Here is a 23,994-nt window from a genome sequence, read left to right as displayed (position 1 = left end):
CTTCTCTAATTAAACACCCTACCTTTATTAAATTCCCTGTCGGCTATCTAAAACATCAAAATACTGCACTCAAAACATAATGCAGGTTCAGAACACAAAGAAACAGTGTGATAAAGAATTTTAATATTTTACATACACTATGTACAATATATTCTACATTCTGCAGAGCTGGTGGACAACTCGCTGCATAATATATATTATAACTTCTTATACACAATCTTTATTCAGAAGGACTCAAACAAAACGTTTCCACACGCTAGATGACTGCACTCGCTTCCACTGGTGTTCAAGCATTAAAACCAGAATAAACATCCCTTTGTAGTTTATGTCTATACCATAGCAATAAACTTGTGCAAGAATCAAAACTCAAGTCAAAGGTCAACTTATGGAAAACGGACATCGGGTCTTTACTGTGGACAGATCTTTTGGTGCTTCTCTGAGGATCAGAAATCCATTATAGACTTTCTTATAGAGTCTCTTGCATTATCATTGGCTGGACTTGAACTGCCAACCTTGTGTGTGCAATGTACTTAAACCTTGTAATAGAATGTAAGAAATGAGTCCAATGATGCTCAAAAAGCAGGCAGCTGTATAACTTAAATCCAGTGATGGTTGGCCAACAGAGAGCAGTGCTTTTATTTGCAAGACGTGCCCTCCTGTGACCTTTCAGATGCAGTCAGTAGCTTCCACCGTGTCTCACCTCCATGGCATCACATTCTACCTTCTCTTTGTTTTAGTGGCTTCTTGGCCCTTACATGATGTCAAGGACATCGCAGGGCACAAAGCCTCGCTTCTTTCCGCTCTCCACCATGATGAAGCCGTTGTTGTCCCCCTCACTGCTGACACAAATCTGGCAAAAGACAGATGATGAATAAGAATAATCATTTATGGGGTTATGAATCAAATTTGGAAAGTTACAATGTCTCACTGTAAAGCAGCAGATCCATTTGATTACAAACAGCCAATCACTGAGAAAAGGCAATGATGGTACAAATAATGATATAAAATGTGGAAAAAGTCACAAAAGTAGAAAGAAAAATTGTGATTATTACAATATTTTTTCAGCATATAATAATAATAATAACAAAATATATTTCTTTATTGTGAGAGGTGGCTTTGAACCACAAAAAGTAATTATTGTACACATATTAATGTGTATTATGTTTATGCTAACAAGAAGTACACCACTATATTTTTGTTTACATGCTCAAAACCCTTTTACTAAACATGTTTATGCTGCTAATTTTAATAAAAACAAACCCTTTAACCGCCCACTGGTCACAACAAAGTGATTTTATCACATTTACATGACAAGTACAATTAAGCCCAAAATTATTCATACACTGGCTACATTCTAAGTTAAATTGTGAAAATGCTTCCCATACCTGCAGTCGTTTGAAGAATACGGCTAATTTCTACAATAATCTAGAGCAGGGGCCCCCCAAGTGTGGCCTGTAGTTCTTTTTTATTGGCATTGTAGAACTAAAATAAAGCAAAAAAAAGATAAACTGGGAAAATAGCGCACAATGTAACAAGAGAAGGCTGAATGTATCAATAACATGAGGAATTGTCCTTGATTCTCTATATACATTTAAAGTTAAAATATGAATTAAGTATGGTATGCTCTGAATAATTTTAACATGGAATATTTGATCAAAATGTAAAAAAATAATTTGTCATTTCCAGCTACAAAACACCCATTCAACAAACACAAAGTTGAGCGAATAAATGTATTTTTATGTAAGAGCCAGCATGTTTTCTGTTGGCCACGTGGTAGTTTGAAATAGTTGGAAGTATTGCAGAATATTGAGATACAATAGGTCATCAAATCCCAGTTTGCAGGAGGATGCTGCAAAATGTTGCATTACACAGTTTGTCCAGCAGAGGGGGCGCTGACATTGCATCAATTTTTAAACAGTATCCTTGTGTAGTCAAAAAATACTACACATTTCCCTATTTAACATAAATTGTATATAAAATGTTACTCCGACTAAAAATTAGGAAAACTTTTGTTGACAACCACAACGTATTATACTGAGTATCTTTTAGATTTTTCTCATGCAAGCCAATAGTGGATGAAAGTACAATTTGTCTCCCTTTAGTTAAGTTGTAACATTGCACTGTCAACGACCCTGTGACTTCAAAAATGTCCAAATTGAGGGAGATTTTGGCCCACGCTGAGCTCTCAAGTCAACCCAGAAAATGTGTTCATGTGACCTGTGGTCTCCTTAGTGATCACATCGTGTTCCCTGCTTCCCCCGGCTCTTTCGGAACAGTCTGATCTTGTGTTCAGTGGTTTTGTCTCCACTGGGGAATTGTTTGAATCTCTCAGGCACAAGCAATGTGGGCAAAATGGATGGCTGATTTAAGTTTAAGCTACATGCAGATTTGCCGGATCAGTCGTGTACGTATGTGTGGGTACATCCATCAGGGAGAAAAGAACTTCTGAAGAAGGAGGACGAGTCACATAGGTGGGCACAACACATGGGAGGGGAAGAAGGCTGATCAATGCGTCCCCAAAACATTGGTTGTAGTACTTTTGCCTTGTTTTTCATAGCAGCAATGGTAAATCGTATGACAGGCACAGTTGGCATGATTACGTGAAAAAACACACCCATTAAAACTTGGTGAGGATCTGTATAAAGGTGCAGGAATTATTTTCAAAATGCTTTGGAAGTCACACCAAACTGCAAAAACCATGTCACATTGGTCCAAACAAGAAGCTCTAACAAAGAAAAACAATGAACTCTTATTGGTAAATAGGTAACACCAGCCTTTTGTACAATGAACAGCTGTAAAACCTGACATTTTTCCACCTTTTTGCCATACGGCTGTTCTGTGTAAACAACACGGATTGGTGGGACAAAGTTGACCTGACAAGTTTTTTGCATTCTGAGCCAGTATCAGAGCCATAACAAAGGCGGGGTTAGCACATAGTTGTGACAATGTCCAATTTCAAAGGGTTCTGTATAAAAATCCACTCCTGCATACATTTGTAGGATGTCTGTATGAAAGGGGTGACTGCCGCCAAAGGCAGATAAGGGGATAAGATGATATCTGATTGCGGGATGCTGTGTGAAAGCACACACAGTTGCAACATCAAATTTTGAAGGGTTCTGTATAAAAGCCACAGGTGGATGAATGTGCAGGATGTCTGTATGAAAGAAGCTACTGACTGGAACTTGTTTATATGTAACAGTGAGACAGAAAATACCTGTTTTCACTGGCTGTGTAAAAAGGGATAATGTTACTGATACTGTATTTTACGTCATTCCATCATCTAATTATCTGTTTCGCGGGACACTGTGTGAGAGCACATGCAGTTGCAACAATGTCCAATTTCAATAGTTCCTGTGTAAAAGCCACAGATGGATACATTTGTAGGATGTCTGTATGAAAGGGGTGACTACCGCCAAAGGCAGATAAGGGGATAAGATGATATCTGATTGCGGGATGCTGTGTGAAAGCACACACAGTTGCAACATCAAAATTTGAAGGGTTCTGTATAAAAGCCACAGGTGGATGAATGTGCGGGATGTCTGTATGAAAGAGGCTACTGACTGGAACTTGTTTATATGGAACAGTGAGACAGAAAATACCTCTTTTCACTGGCTGTGTAAAAGGGGACACTGTTACTGATACATTCCATCATCTAATTATCTGTTTTGCGGGACACTGTGTGAGAGCACATGCAGTTGCAACAATGTCCAATTTCAATAGTTCCTGTATAAAAGCCACAGATGGATACATTTGCTCAATGTCTGTATGAAAGTGTCTGTACTTTCGAAAGGAGATAAATGTCCATTTTGTATATCATGCAAGACACATCATTTAATGATCTGATTGCATGATGCTGCATCGCTGTATTCAAGCTCACTGATGTGACAAAATTTGGCTGGGTTCTGTGTAAAAAGCACACAAACAGAAAATGCCTAATCTTGCCGTAATTTTGCAGTAAAAAAACGCCAATGTGCCATCATGACAAAGTCATGTGATCTGTTTGTACCTGTCCCTCCTTCAGTGTGATCTGGCCTTGCTCCTTGCAGCCAATAAACGTCCTGTTACATCGAAAAACCTGGTCTCCCACCCTCAGCTGATGCGCGAAGGATGCCGGGAAGAATCCGATCCTGTCCTCAATTACCCCCTGGAACACATCAAACAACTAATAAGTGACAAGGAGGGAATTGCAAGGCTCGCAGGAGGTTTTTTTCATCTTTCAGAAGTGCTGATAAAAGCTCAGCAACTCCAGTATTACTGTAGTATTACGTGGGGGTTGTGTCTTGTGAAAGTATTCAAACAGGCCAGATGTCTGTGTTCATCCACAACCTGATGAAAAACAGCAGAGGATTTTGTTCACGGTAAGCGAACTGTTATGATATGATGATAATATTTCCATTATTATCATCATATACACTCAGTGTTGACTTTTGCTTTGCTCCCATCATTTACCGTTACGCTAATCCACCAATTTATCTCTTCCAGGTTCATTTTTTGGTGCTTTTGGGAAAGAGCAAACATTGGAAGTGTGATTCATGGCTACTAAACGATTCAGTTTTCATAATAGCATCAAGAAGTCACGCTGCGTAAAGGTAATATTACGCCTACCTTCCACCAATCATCATTGGAGTCATCAGCTAGAAATATTCTGTCTCCTGCCCTGCAATAAACAACAAAACAAAGAAGAAATCAGCTAAAACGGTAGGATTACCGTCATCCAGTATTGGGTCGAATCAAACTGTAGTTAAATACATTTCTGAGCTGTCAGGATAGCTGCTAGAAAATATATATTTATAAAATATAATATAAAATATAAATATATATGTTTATATATATATTTCTTTACACACATTTTTATCTTACTCACTTTTAAATTTGGATTTTTAACAGTAGCTAGTTGAATGTATAGTATGTTTGCTATTAGCTAGTATGTTTATGGATGCTAGGCTAGGCTAAGATAAAATGTATTTATTAGATGAATCTTAGATTAACAATATTTGCAATAAGAGAAAATAAAAATATTATATTGTGATTTTTAATATTGGCTATATTGTTTCAATATTTTTTTATGTTTATTGTTGTACTAAACTACTTTTATGGGCACTAGTTAGGCTAAGCTAACATTGCTTTTACAGTTTGCTTGTACAATAGCTTAACTTGGTTCAAAATTTCTGGACTACCTTGTTCAGTATTTAAAAAAAAAAAAATACAAAAATCCTTGCCATAAGTGAAATTAAAACCGACATATGAGTTTAAAGCTTTAAATTGTGCTTTTTAACAATGGCTGGTTGAAAGAACGTTCCACTCTTTTCTGGTTCTGTTTAGGCATAGATAAGCTAAGCTAAGCTAACATTGCTCTCACAGTAGCTGTAATATCAAAACCTTGTTCCAAATTTTACAAGTTCATGCTATTAAATACTTGCAAAAAATGAAAATATACTATGAATTAAAAAATTTTTTTAACAATGGCGAGTTGAAAAATTTTCCATCATTATTTTTGTTGTACCAAGCTGGTGGTTCTCAGTTATTTTCCGTCATTAAAAACCAACACCAACAACAATTAGAAATTGTAATACGTTTCAAAAAATGAACTTAAAGGATATACACCAACTAAGCCACCATGCTAGCAATGAAAATAGCAAATGTCAGAAAAAAAAGGTGTTTATCACTTTTATAACAGATCATTCGCACCAGCCCGTTTTACTGTGAGTAATTCTTCCTTTCCAGGAAAAACATCAATCCCAGTACCGCAGTTCTGTACAGTAATTGCAAGCAGCTGCTGAAAGCCACGTTGCCAAAGTTTGACCAATAAAAAAATGTAAAGGGCCGTCTCTCCACTGAACAAAATGCGGGTTTACGTAATTTCCCCTCATTTCCACCTCTTGTGTTTCGATTAAGAGTGTGCTGGTATCCTGGTAGTGATCACCATTTCTTAGAAAACACAGTTCAACTCAGATCAAACAGACAACATTTCCACATCTAAAATCTCCTGCGCTGCAAAAAGTAAGTGAATACAACAGAGGGCTCTAAAAAATGCAGCTCTCATTATCATCATCATCATTTAATCAGGGCATGCCAAAGTGGAAGTATTCTAAAACCTGATTTCCTCACTTCAAAGTAAAATTCAATCATTTGGTGAAGATTTTTTTTTGTTGCATGTGCTGATTAAAGCAGGAAGATGGAAGAGCAAAACATGGACTCACAGAGGAAGAAATTGCACATTTGTCATCAAAGGGGAAGACTCGGTAAGTGTCAGAGTGTGCTCTCTTATCCTAAAATCCTCAGAGTAATTTGAGAACAAATGGGTGCTTGAGCTGAAGGACCACACATGGTGACTAGTACTTCCTGTCTCCAAAGTATGTCGCAAATTATTGCTCATCAATCATAACTATTCGTAGTTTGTCGGAGTGGTGATAATAGTTGTGGCTGGGACTACTTTTAATAGAGGTAGGCAACATGTATGCATTTTGAAAATGAAGACTATATAGTAGTTCATGAAGATTGGAGGATAAAAGTATTGGAACAATAGTTGTGGATCCGTGCATATTTGCAATTCTGCATTCAACATTTTTTGTTCTACAAAAATAGGCATTTTTGTCCACAGGAAAATCATCTCATTCACCATAGGATGATAATATTTTATAAATATGAGAGGAGATGGCTCGGGCATCTGGTGTTCAGGACCAGTAGGAGGCCTCAGGGAAAGACTATGTCTCTCAGCTGGGCTTTACGGTGGATTACTGGTTAGCATGTTCTCCTCATGCATGCGTGGGTTTTCTCCGGGTACTCCGGTTTCCTCCCACATTCCAAAAACATGCTAGGTTAATTGGCGACTCCAAATTGTCCATAGGTATGAATGTGAGTGTGAATGGTTGTTTGTCTATATGTGCCCTGTGATTGGTGGGCGATTGGAGAGAAGATGTCACTCAACTGGTCTAGGAACGAAAGAAGATGGATGGGTGGAATAATCTAGGAAAAGATCTAGGCTGCCAATAAAATCTGAAAGGAATTGTCTCTACGTACTACAAAGTACTAAACGATTGTCTCTATGAACTACAAAATACTAAATGATTGCCTCGAATGCTTATCAATACAATGTACCGTATGAACCCAAAAATAACGACAATTTTCAAAATCTTATTTTCTTAATCATCTCTCTTCGCTGTCGGACAAAGAAACAATCTTGTCTGCAAAAGAAAACAACCAGGAGAAGTATAAGTAGGCCATCTTGGCTCAACCTGGACGTCATCTGCAGCCCTGGTGCAGGCGCCGCACGTGCTAATGACACCACGTATTGTCATCATGGGAGCCCACAGTGTGTGTGTGTGTGTGTGTTTGTGTTTGTTGTGTTTGCAAACTAACCTCATCTCCAGGTCATGGCTCTCTTGAGGAGTGAAGCTGTACAAGGCCACGTAGGTGTTGAGCTTGAGTGCATCTTTGTGAAGCTGGCTGTCCTCCAGCTAGACGGCAAACACAAACAACACGGCGGTTTGCTTTTAGAGGTGAGTTCAACGCAGCACTCCAAGGAACACAACTACAACATGAAACTGATCTAGTCTTAGGCATATTAGCTCAGGAATCTTGTGGGGTCTCCCCTACTCCTGGATCATATATTTGTGAGTACATCACAGACTTGCTATCACTGTAAGAACTAAAAGTCTATTATTTTGTCCTTTTAAACATATCTTTGCTTAGTAAGCTTAAAAAATTATTTTTCTTGATTTTTCTCATGGTACTAATATACGATATATGTTAATTGCGCTATTGGCCTGGCTGACTTCTTAAAGATATCACTGATAACAAAACATCAGAATTACATGTGTCTTATCCATATGCATTTTGTTATTTAAATGGCACTAAATGCAGTTTGAATTTACATTTGTGAGTGTTTAAGTTGTCAGCATGGGTCAAATATGATTACGTCTTAACTTCAAACATTTTTTTGCAAAATGTGATTGTGTCTATTGAACTGCATAACCAAATCCTAAAGATCAGACGATGCCCAGTGCGATACATTGTGGTTTTATGGATTTTCCCCCCTTTTCTTTTGTGTACTATTTATTAGGACTGTCAAAAATAGCACGTTAATGGCGATAACTAATTTAGTTCATTAACTGTGCAATTTACGTTTTGTAATTAACACATACACATCATGGCAAGCCATGTCTCTCTGTGATGACGACAGAAGGCGGAAGTCTGCTGCTTTTCTAACTTCAATCATTCACGCTCACATTCATACCTATGGACAATTTAGAGTTGCCAATTAACTTAACATGCATGTTTTGGTAGGTATGTGGGAGGAAACCGGAGTACCCAGAGAAAATTTGGGGTGAGCGGTGGGGTACACCCTGGACTGGTCGCCAGCTATATAAAAAAACACCCGCAGGCTAAAGATGGCAACCTCACATAGCTCAATCCACATTTGAAATGCCATGAACTAAAAACAACACAGAAGACATTAATTTATAACAACAACAAAAATAAATCAAACAAATGGGCCAAGAATGTCAATAATACACAACATTTTGCTCCTAATCGACTCAGTTGAGTTGTGACTCATTATGGATCTAAATTGGGGAAACCCTGTAGTAAGATACCCACGCTGTTGAGATCCTAACCCTCCTCAATGCTTTTAAATAATAATTTTTCTAACTGTAAATATAGCCTTGGCATTCCGACAAAGCACACAGCATCTTGTTTACGCTTCACCGATAAACCAAGGAGCTGCGAAAGTTGAACTGCAATCTGTTCCTTTGAATCCACTGTCAACAAAAGTGTGAAAAACAGGATCCGGGTTTCACCGATGATGTTAAAACGGGAAGTTGTCGGAGAAACGTTGGCGCCAAAACTGGTGGGTGTCCTTCTTTTGTGTCAGTTTAAGTGTGGCGCCTGCTCGCTACATACAGTACCACACTCCTTGCAGGGACATTTAGCTTGACATCACTTTTTCACACTACTGTATATTGTATACGTATATACAGTATACTTTTTTCAATATTAGTATTTTTCTTTGTTGATAGGGTGAGTGTAATCACAGCTTATTATATCTGAGGTTCCCACTTGGCTCCTGAAATTGAGTGCCCCATCTCTATTGTTTTTCCCTGCAGCATCTCCATCAGTCTGTCCATTAGGCGGGGCTAATAAACCTGTCAGAGGACACGTTAACAGCCCCGCCGCTAGCTCGACCCACTAAACGCTGCAACGTGATACACGAAAGTCACTTCCCTTTTTGACAGATGCACTGCTCCATTGCTTGCCCGAGGAGAGTAGAGAGTTGTGTATTTGCCTTGTATGGTTATTTGTTTGGTTGGTTGGTGTTTGTCCTAGTATCTGTGGTCTATTTTCTCACAGACGGCAGAGATAAACATGTTGAACTAAAAACGTAAGCAAAATCTGCACTCCAGGAGAAGCTCCTAAACAAATTCCATTAAGAAGAAAAGGGTGGTTTTTATAATAGAGATTCAAGATTTTCTTCCTGTCTTACTTCAGTTCTCTACTTCAGAGAGAGAATAAAGCAGCAGAGATCCAAACAGTAAGGTCAAGGCTTGGCTCTGTCAGTGCAGGCCAATGCTTATGTCAGCTCCAATTTGATTTATTACCGCAAGAAAAAAGAAGTTTTCCTTCTATTTCCTGGGAACTGAAGCGGTAATGGCACAGGGTATTTAAAGCATTTATGACGACTGTATCCAACTGGCAAAGTCTCCAGGCATAAACCCAAACACTAGATCATACTGTATCTCCAAATGTTTCTCACCTCAGAGTCGTGGGGCGTTCTCTCAAGTGGGTGGTAATGCTCTGCCCCGTTCTCCATAACCGTGAAAACTGAGAGAAAATAAACACAAAATTGAATTAAATTGATACAGTCAAACCTATCGTGCAGTTTGTGTATGATTTTCACCCCCCAAAAAATTCCTAGGTTTTTGCACACGGTCCTGGAGTGTTTTGTTTGGGTACTCAATGTGTTGCTGACTGCTATGGGGCCAAAAAAGTGCCAGCACTTCCATATGAAGAAAGTGGAAAACACAATTGAATTAAATTACTTTAATTAGTATTCATACTGGAAGTCTGGGCCAGTGGTTAGCCATACAGTCAAAAGATCTGGAAGACCTAGGTTCGATTCTCTGCTTGGGCATCTCTGTGTAGAGTTTGCATGTTCTCTCTGGGCATGCATGGGTTTTCTCTGGGTACTCCGGTTTCCTCCCATATTCCAAAAACATGTTAGGTTGATTGGCGACTCCAAATTGTCCATAGGTATGAATGTGAGTGTGAATGGTTCTTTGTCTATATGTGCCCTGTGATTGGCTGATGACCAGTGCAGGGTGTACCCCGCCTCTCGCCCAAAGATAGGTTAGGCTCCAGCATACCCACGACCATAGTGATGATAAGCAACATTGTTTTCAGCATGGAAACCTATAATTATTCTTTCTCTAATTGTTAATATGTGTTTCTATGTATAATTGTGTGTGTCTGAAGCAGATTAATTGAATTTACATTATTTACTATGGAAAAATTGCCTTTGTTTGGGTACATTTTCAATTTTTACCTTTTGGAACAGAATAATCATGAAAACCGAGATTCCACTGTTAATGAAAAACGTAAGACAGCATGCTATTATGCCCCAAATGACTGTGAGCAGTCGATTTGTATATTTCATTTTTTCACATCCGCACCACCAACCCAAAATGTTACATATTCAGCTGAGCAGGAGGAAAAAACAAAAGGGTAAATGCTTGTTTGATGGATGATACAACTCTGACAGACTCCTTGTGGGAAGTTTTTCACCGCGGTGTCACTACATGGCTCAGACCCAACAACGACTCACCATCATCACTGTGCTTTCTTGACAGCTCCTGTCTGCTGCTGTGAGCCACCGCTTCCTCTGGAACATTATCCAAGTCACTGGTCTGCAAAGACAAGGCAAAAAGAAAAAATAGGTAAGAAGCCAAAAATCTCCACACAAAGAAAAATTGGATGTTAAGAGCTGTGCCACACAAAGATAAGGTAGAACTCTTCTGCTTCTGAACCGCTACACACAAAAAGAGAAAAGTCAATAATAGTCAACCCTTATTTTTTTTTGGTGCTGTTATTAAATCCCAGAGTTTGACCCTTGACTTGAAATTTCTCACACAGCTCTATGCACCACCCAAAACACAACACCTACTGTAACTTCAGGGTGTTTAAGCGAATCACTACCAAAGTTGGAACACAACTTTAGAACAGTAGTCCCTAACCTTTTTACACCCACGGACGGGCTCATGTACAAGCCTGGAGTTTGTTTTTCAGAGAGAAGATTATAACCTCACTGTTTGATGGATGCTAACAGCACACACATCCACACTAGCATGGATTTTATGTAAGGTTGTGCACCCAACAAATATGCACATTAGACCTCAATAATGTAATCAAACCTTACCTTTATACATTCCCACATAGTATCAGCATTTTGGATCAAATATGAAGCAAAAGAAAAACAGTATAGTAGACTATCCGTGCAGCGTGGGAAAAAGATAGCATATGGACACAACTATGGTGCATTCAAGGACCTTCGAACAAAGTGCGATGGGTGGGATTTGTAACTGTGTATTATTTTTTGGAATAGAATAGTGGTTCATATTTCCAAAATTTATATATATTTACATAAAATTTGATGTACACATACGGTGTAACAGTACAAAAGAAATTCATCCTAAATGTCCACACAAAGCAAACATGTCCCCACAATAAAGGTGGGATGTCAAGGGTGATGTCACACAAAGATAATTTTCATTACCTTATGAGGCAGTTATGATTGAACCCTGCCTGGCAACAAGCATTTCTGTTGAAAGGATGTTTTATTATTACAGTGGATCCATGCACATTCACGATTCAGCATTCACGGCCCTGCAAATCCCTGATAATACAGGTAAAATGTACAGCATACATTTTAAAAAGTCTTTTAAAAAAGGCCCATCATTATTAAGTTTGTCACTACGCTTCACTGATGTTTTTTTTTTTTTTGATCAAGAGTTGGGATTTCACAGTTAGTAAGACGTAACTTGAACGCACCATAGTTGCAGTGAGATGCAAAAGTGAAACCTATACCTATAGGTACCTATGCATTTTATAATTGTAGACGTGTTTACTAAGTCTGTGAGGAATATGGACTGTCTACTAATTACCACAATCACTCATATTGCAAATGCTGATCTGAAATAAGAGTAGAATGTCCACATGAAGCGAGCAGGAGAGCAGTTTGTCAAAAATAGACATTTGTATGGGCAATTACTCGTGGATTTTCACCACTCACTGGTGGGCCCAGAATGTAACGCATATGAAAAGCAGGGCTGTACTATTTGTATTGTCAATGCAGGAGAAAAAAACAAGTTTTACCAGTGTGTAGCCTCCCAAAGTGATTAGCCCTCTTTCATATAAACATGCCACCGTTGAATGTAGAGATGCAGAAGTGGCCTGAGAGTGCACAGCTCTTATAATCAGTCCACTTCATCTTGAAGGCTGTAACATGAGCGTTTGCACAACAGCTCCCTTCTAGACTGCTTGGACCAGAATGCCTTTATTGGTAGTGTTTATGGCTCTGCAGAGGTGGTATCTATTTGCTCCATCAGCTTTAACATGTCATAGGCAGCGGGGCCAAATAAACAACGTGTCCGAGGTGGACCAACAGTCGGATGTATGGGTGTTCGACATCATAGTGTTAGGTTAGGACAAGGATGAATGGGATGTTTAATAACATTTGACATAATTTCACTGTGGTATGTGTGGCATTATGAGTCCATGGGTATGCTACATGGAGTTTAATGCTCCACACGGAGTGGAGATGTGTTTTCTGTCACACATTTGGAATGCTTATTTGGTAACTTGAAAGGGAAGTTGATAGGTAACTTATCTGATTTGTGTGGGTTTGTGTCAAAACATTATTACAAGACTGTCATGAAAACTTTCATTTTGTCTGCTAGCTAATAAGATGCAAAGAGGGCAAGGGTGATTCTACTGCATTTAGTCATTAGTTATTTTGTAGGAAGGAACTACACACTAACGTGACATAACATGACTAAAGATTTAAAAATGTCTAAATTTGTTTGCAAATGACAACCTTCTAGTCCGTTCTTACCGAATTTCTTTGGGGAGAGTCCGAACCACTGGTCCTCTTGGCCTTTTGAGCCAACGACGTCCCGAACCTCAGGGCTTCATAGACAGGGTCCACCTTATTGCCACAAGCTGTAAGGGAGCACAAAAATGTTAAAGGCTGGAGAGAAAGCAATGTTAATACCGTGCATGTCATTCATTAAGAATCAAGCTACTCACCAATGGGCATGACTTCTTTGATGCAGCCGTACTGTTCCTGGATCAGTAATGGCGAGCTGTAGTAGCGCCTAAATCCTTTTGGCTAAGAAGAGAAACACATGTAGAGACAGAGAGGAAATGATTGGCATCACTGGACTGTCTATCCTTCAAGTTTTTGGATAATTGGAAGATTTGACCGACGTGGCCTGTCAAACTTTGTAACGTTGGAGCTTAATGGGCGCCACACACGGGAGGCGACAAACGACTATGATTGGCGAAATCGCCAACGCACAGCAAACCATGCACATGGGAGACAACGAGCAACGCATTCAAATCCAGACCGAATTGTACGAGTCTTGCATGGTTTATTCGCTGTCAGATATGGAGGGAATTTTGGGGGTATCAACGTTGTTCAGAGGAGGAAAAGCGACCAGGGTTACTTGAGGACTCTTGCTCATACCGGGTGTTGCTAGTATTGAAGATAAACTTGCTTAAACTTGAAGATATGTTTACTCTGCTTTTTTCTTTATATCCCGATACTCTTTTTTAGTCAAATAACTGTGTGAATTTCGCATGTCGCCCTATCAAGCAAGTTCATTGAAAATGAATGGAGTAGAAGCAATGTTGCGTCCCGTGTGTGGTGCCTTTTAGACCGTACCACCATGAGGTGGATTACTTAGAAAAGTAATAGCACCGTGTACACAGTGGGGCTGCATGGTTTGGCAAACTTTTATGTTTCTGAATGCAACAGTTCAGCAGGAGAAGCAAAAGAAAAAAACCCTTTAGGCAACGGCAATAATACCGTGTATATTTGACAAGCGTTGGGACTAAATGACTTCTCAGAGATGAGAGATTTGTTCGGGTCAGAAAAAGTCAAACTCTAACTAAAACAATGAGAGACAGAGACAAGCAGAGCAAGCCTTAAACGTTCACTAATGGGTATAGCTGCACACCAAGACCACAGTGCAAATGTCGTCATAGAAATAGTCTCAGTTACTGAGCAAGATAATGGAAAAATGATGTGGATGAGCACACAGAATTCCACCTTCTGAAATTGCTTTACATCTGAATTAAAAGAATGAGAGCGATTACGGTCCTAAATCATGCATGGCCGTCATAAATCATCACCTTATTCCACGGATAACATTCAGCGGTGGAAAACGTGGGAGACTAAAGTTGTGACTGAGAATTGGGATCCTTTTTCATGTATTATTTACCTTGATATCTGAGTAGCGGGGGTCATGTCAGTGCATGTGTTTTGGCACCAGCTTCCTTAGCTAGAAGCATAGTGAACAACAAAATGATGACAGATTTGTCAACTGTGTCATTTGGGTCATTGTATTACCATACGCTTCATGCTGTTGTTGCTGTAGAAACAGATCTCATTACGATGCAGTGCTTTCGTGCACCAACGTGGCTTTTGTTGGGTCTCATTAGATTGTTACAGGTGCACGGTGACGGTGAGGGTTCTCAGGCCGAAGAGTAACAAGCATGCCTGCAGATGTATCCAAGATTAGAGTTGGATTTAGAGCTGCGTCCCGCTGGGGAAATTTTTGTCCGCTTTGACCTCTCAACCTCATTTTCCACTCCTGAGAGCAGATCACATCATCAGGCCCTTCCGCTCATCGCTTTAATGGAAAGATGTCTTGACAGGATATACTGTTCACCGAGTATCACCTCTTTTGCCATGAATGAACTTTAAAACAAATAATTAAGAAAAAATAATTATTAGATATATATATATGTATGTATGATAATTTGTGTATAGTCTATCATGATCGGGAAGACCTTGGTTTGATTATCTGCTTAGGCATCTTTGTGTGGAGTTTCCATGTTCTCCCCGTTCCTCCCACATTCCAAAAACATGCTAGGTTAATTAGCGACTCCAAATTGTCCATAGGTATGAATGTGAGTGTGAATGGTTGTTTGTCTATATGTGCCCTGTGATTGGCTGGCGACGAGTCCAGCGTGTACCCTGCCTCTCACCCAAAGACAGCTGGGATAGGCTCCAGCATACCCGCGACCTTTGTGTGGATAGGCATCATAGAAAATACATGGATGGATATAATGTGTCAGGTGAGGTTTGCCAAAGTAAATCGGCACCGTCCATTAACAGTAAGGTTTCATCTTTTCACAGCAAACTGGTTAAGACTGACTCAACAGTGCCTCTGATGGTTGCAGCTCAGTACTGCATTACATCTAATGTGAAAGTCAGCTTCCATTATCATAATAATATAATATAATTGATAATTATTTGTGATTATTGATCACTTAAATTATTCAATTGTTCTTAGCCCACAAAAAAAAAAAAAAAATCTATTTAATGCATACTACAATGTCTTTCTTCTCTTTTTATGAATGCTGCAATCGGCATTGTAAATTTGCAAATGACCCTGTAGGGTGAGGCCGACATATCTGTTGGCGTGTCACAGTCACATGACTCTAACAAAGCTGCTCAGGGTTGCAATCGTATCGATCCTGCAAGCCCTCATAGGCTCATGGTGACAGCAGGCCAAGGCAGAGGTCAACATTTTTTTTGTCAGTGGCGTGCTGTGTGACAATTAGTTAGCCGACTGACTGGCAGGGGAATGATATAACGATGAGGTGGAGGAGGAGGTGGAGGATGACGAAGACGGGTGGCTAGATAGAGTCACAGATGTACTGACACACTCACACATACAGTAGAGTGTGACATCTGAATAAGCACATTCTGGTGGCAAATCCTTATTTTGTTGATTATGAAGAATTTGGTTGATAATGTGGAATCAATTGATGATTAGATTAATCAGGTCTTGAAACAAATTATTCAAAATGGAGTGCAGTACTTGGATGTGACCAGCAGAGGTGCTATTGATTAAGACTAAAATAGACTAGTGATCTTAATTATACACAAGAGAGGTGCTCACCAGTTTTCCCATGCAGCGCTGCTGTCCCACGCCGTTCTCACATTTGTGGTGGAGGCTCATCTTGCAGGCTTTGCAGCGCAGGCCATGCTTTGCCGTGTTGCCCGCCAGGAACACCACGTGCTTGGCTGTGGTACCTGGTATACATACAAAGACTTCAAACATTTTTGCGTCACATTACATTTTTAGGCTTTTGCACCACAAACTGCACTAAATCTTACGTCAGTGACTCTCAGTTATTTCCTGTCATGTCCCCCCAAAGGCACATAAATGTTTTCACACACCCCGCCCTATTTGAAATGCTAGAGAAACTGACAATATTTATTCATTTATCTGTACTGTACACACTGAACTTGAAACTGAAATCAGGAAAATACAACAAAATGGACAGCATACAAGTGTATCCAAAATCAAATTGCATGTTGAGTACTATACATTTCTACATGTTGACAGGCGTGCACTAACATTGAAAACCTCTCGCGATCCCCCCTGACAGTTCACTGCGCTCACCCCATACTGTACTCACTGTATACTCACCATACTGTACAATATATGTAATGGTAATGACGGCTGGTATCCAAGGATAAGAAGGTAAAACATGATACCAAAAAAGTATTTTTGTATTGAAATCACCACAGGTCACATTTTCATGTTTAACACTGTGTGCCTGGTAAAAAAAAAAAAAAAAAAAAAAAACATGTGCTATTCGCTTGCTATGCCGTGACAGGGTTTGTGCCATATTAATGGGTGACTATGTCCAGGTTGACCAAGAGGGGAAGGAAATTGAGTAGGGCTTTAACGTGCCATCCATCAGACACACAGTTACAGATATCTGCTGGAGAATACTACACCGTACAGTGTCTCACCGCTGCAGCTCATGTTGTGTTGCAAATAAACATTTGAAAACTTTTAAGTTTAAAAAGATTCAGCAGTTTGGGTTGCCATTTGTCATTGAGCAGCCAAACCAGTTCAGAATCACTACCACAGATGATCCCATTGACTAAAATTCCAGCTAGAGAGTTACAAACAAACAGTAAGAATACTTTTTGTCTTTGCGTTGTTAATATACTGTTGTAAGATCTAAATCTGGTGAGGTCATCTGACCTTAAAGGAACATATCAGGTTGTGCTTTAATGATACTGATACTTTGTCATGGTGATCTGCAGCTGCTCAACAAGGTTTGGATCAAGATCACGTTTATCACGTTTTCCCCTCTCACTGTAACTGGTGGGTCAGGTTCCAGCTTCCAGCATTGGCTCCCATTACACTCAACACGTGCAGAGAAAGCAGAAAAAGAATTCGGCCTTGTTGCTTTGTAATCTGAAATTGACTGTAATTGCATGATTTTGAAGGACATTGCAAGAACAGAATGGGCTAATAATAGAAAAAAAAGATAGCCTGTCCTTGTTCTAGTAAACAGACCCCAGTAATCAATGGCTCCTTTGCACATTTTCACACGCACACAGTGTGGGCGGGGCCACAGCATGTGCTTACTGACCAATCAATACAGAAGCAAAGCTGACAGAGCTGAGCAACAGATTGACCTCTTAAATTAAAGTCAGACAGCTAGCATGCTTAGGTGAAACTGCACATTAAAAGTAGCTCTTTATTGGGATCCATTTTGGGTAACGAAAGTGGGTTTACAAAATAGTAGAACATAGGAACACATGATTTATTCCAGCCAATCAACAAACAAGATTATCCTCACAGATGGGACTCAGTTACATCTGCTATCGTTCTCCAGAACTCAATGCCTACTACTGTCTCGTTCTTGTCAGAGCGCAGACTGCTAGTTGCAGAACCCGGACATGATACCATCCAACAAACAGAGCACTTTGTCATTTATGTCATTTACTCCACTCTAGTGAGTGTCATTCTAGGTAACAACTGTAACTAATGTCCAGATCTGTCTCACTGCACACACACACGCACACACGTTAATGTCCTTGTCAAGCTGCTGTCCATCGGCTCGTTTGGTCTGACTCACTCCAATGCGGGGAGCAGAATGGGACGCCTCCATACTAGCAGCTTAGCGCATCACAAACTGACAGTTGGGCAATGGCGGATGCTGACATGAGTGTGTGTGTGTGTGTGTGTGTGTAGGTGTCTTTCCACTCCACAGTGACATGGTCACATCTGTGAGGTTGCTGCTCTTTCGGGAATAGTCTTGGATAACCCTCCAAACAAACCTCTATTAATTTCTTCTTAGAATAGCCACACATTGATCCACTAATCAAGTCTACACATCCTTACTTCCTGCCAATAACTCCTCCACCTCCTCCTCTATTTACACGCTGACCTTTGAAGCGCTCGCAGACTAATTACTTTCAACCATATCAGTTTTGCTATTAAAATACAAAGCCAGAAAATACTCCTCAATAGGAGAATTAATGTAATAGGACAGAATTACAGGGTCAGATTAACCTTTTGTATCTTTTATCCTGAAAATATCAAGTGTCCTAAGTACAAAATATCAAATGTCCCAGTACTTTTCATCTTATTCAAGTCACTGATAACTCCAAAGCAAGAAAACCTGACTAATTCAAGACATTTATTCCACGAAAAGCTGATAAAATACTCTTATTCCAAGTGTAAATTACATTTCACCCTCTGTCAGACACGCTTCCTTTCGCCCACGTAGGTGTTTATTTAATTAGCAACTTGCTGCAATCGATATCACCGTCAGCACACAAGTATTTTTATATACTAATTCACTTTTATAAAGCACCAGTTTACATCTGAATTTGTAAAAAAAAAAAGAAAAAAACACGAGTAATGTTCCATCATGTGCAGTGTCTCTCTGTGTGTATATACTTTTGATTTAGTTTTCCTCTTGTTTATTTCATTAAAAGAGTGCATGTGCTGCAATATAGCTCAAGCCTATTTATACAGTATGACTGGCACATCAGACATTTCATACAATAAGGGACTGTGATGCAAGAAGCAGGTGGGTGTTTAGTGTCGCCTGTCTGCACCTTGTAAAAAGAATGTTGACTGGATTAATAATGATTCGTATACTGTTGGTAATGATGATGACACTTGCTTAAAATAGAGGAGAGAAAAAAGGTTTGCCAATTGTATGAAAAGCCTGTTCTCACCAGTGAAAGAAAGAAAAATACCCCAATTGTAATTCAGAATTATGAGAGAAGAAAGACTTTGAGATAAAAAGTGAAAGTTACGAGATAGACAGTCATAATTATGTGATAGGAAAGTCATAATTATGAGAGGAAAAAGTAGAAATTAAGAGATAAACAGTCTTTTTGAGATAAAAAGTGTAAATTTCGAGATATAAACTGTGTATGTATCACTTTGTCTCGCGCACTTTGTATCTCTTGATTTCGACTTTTCATCTTGCAATTAAGACTTTTCACCTTTTCATAAGTATGACTTTTTATCTCATAATTTTTACGTTTTAATCTCATAATTAGGACTTTCTTATCTCAGTATTGTGACTTTTTATCCCATGACTATCTCATAATTATGACTTTTAGGAGAAATGCTACACAATTTCAGGGATTTTTGAAATACACACACACACATAAATCTTCAGTTGGCCTTTTAACGCGGAAAATTCACCTTAACTTGTTGATAATTCATAATTTTGGGATAGAAAAGGTAAAATGTACAGCATATACCCTGTATATAACACATTTTCTTTTCATGTTATGTCTTTATCCTTCGCTGATAATGTTTTAGTAGTCCTTAAACGCACCATAGTCCTGTGCCAAAATTTGTTTGGCTTTGGAAGCACTGGCTTTGACAGTCAATGCGGCCTCAAATCTTGCAAGTTCATCTATTATGGTAAATTGTTACCTGAAGCAGTGTGGATTATGTAGACCCAGAAACATCAAGCCTGCTAGCCTCTTGCGTCATAATCAGACTAGAAAGCTAACAAAAGAGACACACACATCAACCCCGTACCTACGATCATGTGGTTGCAGACGTCACAGAAGGTGGGCTTCTTGAAGATGTGCTCCATGAAGCAGTGCCCGGCCGAGTCCACCTGCAGAGGGTTGCGTGTCTGGGAGCGTGACGTGGGAGGAGGAGCACAGGGAATGGCGGGCGGGACCGGAGGGATGGGCAGGCTGGTGGTGTGTGGTGGTGCCATCCCGATGTAGAGGTGGCCCGTGCTGCTGCTCACGTCGGAGAGCAGCTCCGTCTTGTTGTCGCCACTGCTCCGGAAGAAGTTGTCGGCGCTCTTGCTGCGGATGCTCTTAGTCTTGAAGGACAAAGAGCGCTTGAGCTTCTGCAACTGAAAGAAACGGAAGTCTTGGTCAGTCATTTGGAGCGGAACCTCTAAAGTCGAACCCCCCCTTGAACACTTCATACATTTCGGAATTCTGTTATAACAATGCCCATAAAGTCACACAAAAATGTTGCGTTGCAATACCTGATTAACGCGAGCTGTCAGAATGAGGGCAGAAGGATTAACTCTGAGCATGTTTTGCTTTTTCTTTGGCTTAGAGTAATTTTTTTGCAACACTTATTACTAAAAGGTAGACTGGCCATATCTTTCCTAGGTGCATTAGTTACGCTACTTCCTTCAACAACAGCAGCATAGAAACAACAACGGAACTTACAATGTCCCCTCTCATTGCGGTGGCTGTATCTTCCAGCACAGAGTGTGTGCTTCAATCCTCAGTTAAAAAATGTTAACAGCAAACGAGCATCTTGTTGAGTCTTCTTAGCAAAATTGAGAGGTAGGTATCTACTCTTCCGTCTGTGTGTGACTCTGACACTAGCGGCTAGTGAGGTGTTGTTTTACTCTGCCAGATACAGTTTTTTGTGTTAGCCACGACAATAACAATATCAATGTAGCTTGGTTTATATCCAAGTCAGTTATGTACTGTTAATGGAACACTGTTGGCGTTTTTTTGAGGAGGGTGTTTTGGGCTTGAGCAAATACTCTGTATTTTCTTCCCTTTTTACCCCTACATTGGGCCACTACTTTTCTCCATATGGAGCACATGCATCAGCATCATTAACTGTTGTGTATTTTATGAACTGCTTGTATTGTTTCTTGAATGCACAATGATGAGTATTCAAGAAAAACGAAATTCGAGAAACAATACAAGCAGTTGATGTTTGCTAAATACAAGGATGAAGAGTCTTGAACCAGTCATGATGTGCTATATATATCCCTATATTGACAGTTATTATGGTACACATTATATCATTGTATGGTCATATCACCTCGTACTTTGGTACGTGACAAAAAATAAATAAATAAAAATACATTAAAAAACTTAAATTATATTAGGAAAGCAGGAAGTGAACAAATGTAACAGTTACTGATTGTAAAAGTACCAGATGGAGGGGTAGAATTTAATAAGCTTTGCTTCTTTCTACTCCTTTTGGACATGTGGAACTGTGAACTGATTATGGGATGCCCTCAATTGTAATCTGATGCATGTTCAAAACCATTACCGTTAACATTACCATGTGCGTTTTGATGCAATCACCTATAGTCCCCCACCTGGAAGATGTGCTGTGCAGCTGATCGCATCAATACCATTTGTCACACAGTGAGCTGCCCACTGCCTGCTTCCCAGCCAAAGCATTGATCAATCTCATTATATCCAACATTGACAACCTCTCATTTAATCTCATCCTCTTGCACTCGCTATAAAGAATCCCAGCCCGACTGTAATAATGCTGTAATGGCTCTTATGTGGGGAATTGATTCTGTTCTGAAGCAAATGAAGAGTGGAGGAGAAGTCCTAATGAGTCTTTATGTCCTACTTAGGCTGCACAAACCACCCTCAAAACATACAAACAGAAGATGATCGCTCATATTTTCATGGAAAGCATTATTTTTGTCTGATAATATTGCAGCAAATAGAACTATTTGACTGCTTATCATTGCAGTGTTAGGTTGGTGACGATCAATAAGCTGTGTGGGTCACAAATAATCAATTTGGGACACATGTACACAATACATTGTCCTCAATTTACTTCACTTGCACACACGCACCCTTACCAGCGATAAAACATTAATACTGAAGAGTTAGTATATGCTTAAGCTATAAGTAGACACAAATGTAGTTCTACAGTATATTGTATATAAAGCATGGGAGCCTAATGACAAACACAATCGAATGAAATGCAAACCTAAAGGTGCAGCGACACACCACATAATCTACAAAAGCCCTTAATAGTCAAAATGAAATGACATTACATAAATATTTTTAATACAGTTCAATTACAATGGTTAAATACTGTTACATTTAAAAAAATATATATATTCTCGACAAAAGATGATTATTAAATGAACTACCTTTTCACTAAATGACACTAAATGCAGCTCTCTATATGTCAAGCATGGACGCTTAATGACGAATCACCCAAGCGATGCAAAATCAATTTAATAAATCAATTAAAAATAAAAATAAACATGTAAAATTAAATCAAACGTAATTATATATGATATAAATGCAGACACACAAACAAATAATCAACAAAAGCCCTTACTGTAATAGCCAATGCATTGCAATGACTGACTTAAGAGTTATCTTACTGTATATCATCTAATATATTGCAATGCATACAACATGCACGAACATGGCGCCTCACCTTCCGTTTGGGGTGTTCGGGCCTCACCGTCTTACAGGAAGGATTAAAAAAAAAACAAACAAATACAGCTTTACTTCATGTCTTTAGAAAGGGAACCTTAACTCCATATGATATACAGCCTCGCAATGAGGTACAGCTATAGTGCTTTTGAGCAAGGGTTCCCAAAGTGAGGTTCAGGACCCGTTTTGCGTCATGGGACAATTTTATTAGGTACCTGATTCTATTCTGTTGATCGTCAAGCAGGCACGCGGTTTATTGTATTTTGGTTACCACATTTGGTTGACAGGGGGGTTGGAGTCCTTTTAGCAGTGCTAATTATGGATGGTACAAGTGCAGTGCATTATACCTCTTTAAAGTTGCAATAATGTGTAAGTATACGTTTGGTTATTTGTGCGGAAAAATAAGGGTTTGTGTTAAAGCAGCCTACAGGTCAAATAAAAAAAATACATTAAATTACTTCATCATATCAAAGTTAATTAATTAATGAATCCATTTCTATAAGTTTTGAAAACAACATGGAATTAGACATTTCTACATTTTAAAGCACTACCTTAACATTCTAGCACTTTTCAAACCTTTCAAGAATTTTAGTCCCAATTCCCATCTCCCTTACCTTGGTCTCCTGGTTGGCAGTGTTGGTTGGAGATTTAGGAGTCTCATTCTGGTCCCGCTCTTCCTCTTTCCCCCCACTTTCGTCCTGAGTCTGAGTGTTGGCTGGCGGGATCATCCTGTGTCTATCTCTAAAAATAACAAGTTGAGTTTGTTTCCTCCTCCTCTTCTTTCGTCTTCCCCTCAGTTTTATCTTCCAATGTTTACATCGTGTCCATGCCTTGAAAGTCACCGTGACCTGGGCAACTTCTGCCAAGTCACCCAGAATGTCTGAGGAAGAGGAGGAGGAGGTCCAAATCTCATTGGAACACAGAAGAAGGTGTCTTTAACAAGTCCAAACTGAAAGTGAAGGGAAAAACTGTGGAGGCTTGAGAGGGAGTCTTCTGTCTTTGTGCTTGAAGAGCAGACTCCTCCACATGCACGCTGCCTTCGCGCCACCATGAGGAAGAGAGGGAGGGACGGAGGGAGGGAGGAGATGGGAGGATCTTTTGGCTCATACAGTCAGTTTTGTGCCAGATCCAGCTGGTGGCTCCTTTTCCCCATTCTTATTTTATATCCAATACAGAGCAGTGACTCACAGACAAAATGAATGTCTGTTCATGCCTTTGTAGTTTGGGCTGTCATTTCCTGT

At 39.5% G+C, this 23,994-nt stretch overlaps 1 protein-coding gene across 5 annotated transcripts; it reads right to left on the bottom strand.

Annotated features, from left to right (window-relative positions):
• Positions 1-67: 67 nt before the first annotated feature.
• On the bottom strand, positions 68-23,792 carry stac (SH3 and cysteine rich domain). Of its 5 annotated transcripts, none has more exons than XM_058089912.1 (13): positions 23,368-23,792; positions 22,755-22,784; positions 20,103-20,433; positions 16,185-16,318; positions 13,300-13,381; positions 13,106-13,212; positions 10,820-10,901; positions 9,752-9,819; positions 7,360-7,457; positions 4,606-4,657; positions 4,267-4,326; positions 4,007-4,144; positions 68-850 (listed from the first exon to the last, which is right to left on the bottom strand). In XM_058089912.1, exons 1-13 carry the CDS (start codon positions 23,479-23,481, stop codon positions 752-754), a joined length of 1,395 nt encoding a protein of 464 aa, XP_057945895.1. In that variant the 5' UTR covers positions 23,482-23,792; the 3' UTR covers positions 68-751. The 5 variants fall into 5 exon arrangements, with proteins under 5 accessions (XP_057945895.1, XP_057945898.1, XP_057945897.1 ...); XM_058089913.1 differs by lacking the exon at positions 68-850 and adding an exon at positions 931-3,902; XM_058089915.1 differs by lacking the exon at positions 4,267-4,326 and having other exon boundaries at positions 80-850.
• Positions 23,793-23,994: the final 202 nt, after the last annotated feature.

This window comes from Doryrhamphus excisus, chromosome 13 (genome assembly GCF_030265055.1).
Source record: "Doryrhamphus excisus isolate RoL2022-K1 chromosome 13, RoL_Dexc_1.0, whole genome shotgun sequence".
NCBI lineage: Eukaryota > Metazoa > Chordata > Actinopteri > Syngnathiformes > Syngnathidae > Doryrhamphus > Doryrhamphus excisus.
Note: the sequence above shows the minus strand (reverse complement) of the source record. Positions and strands in the feature narration are given on the sequence as shown.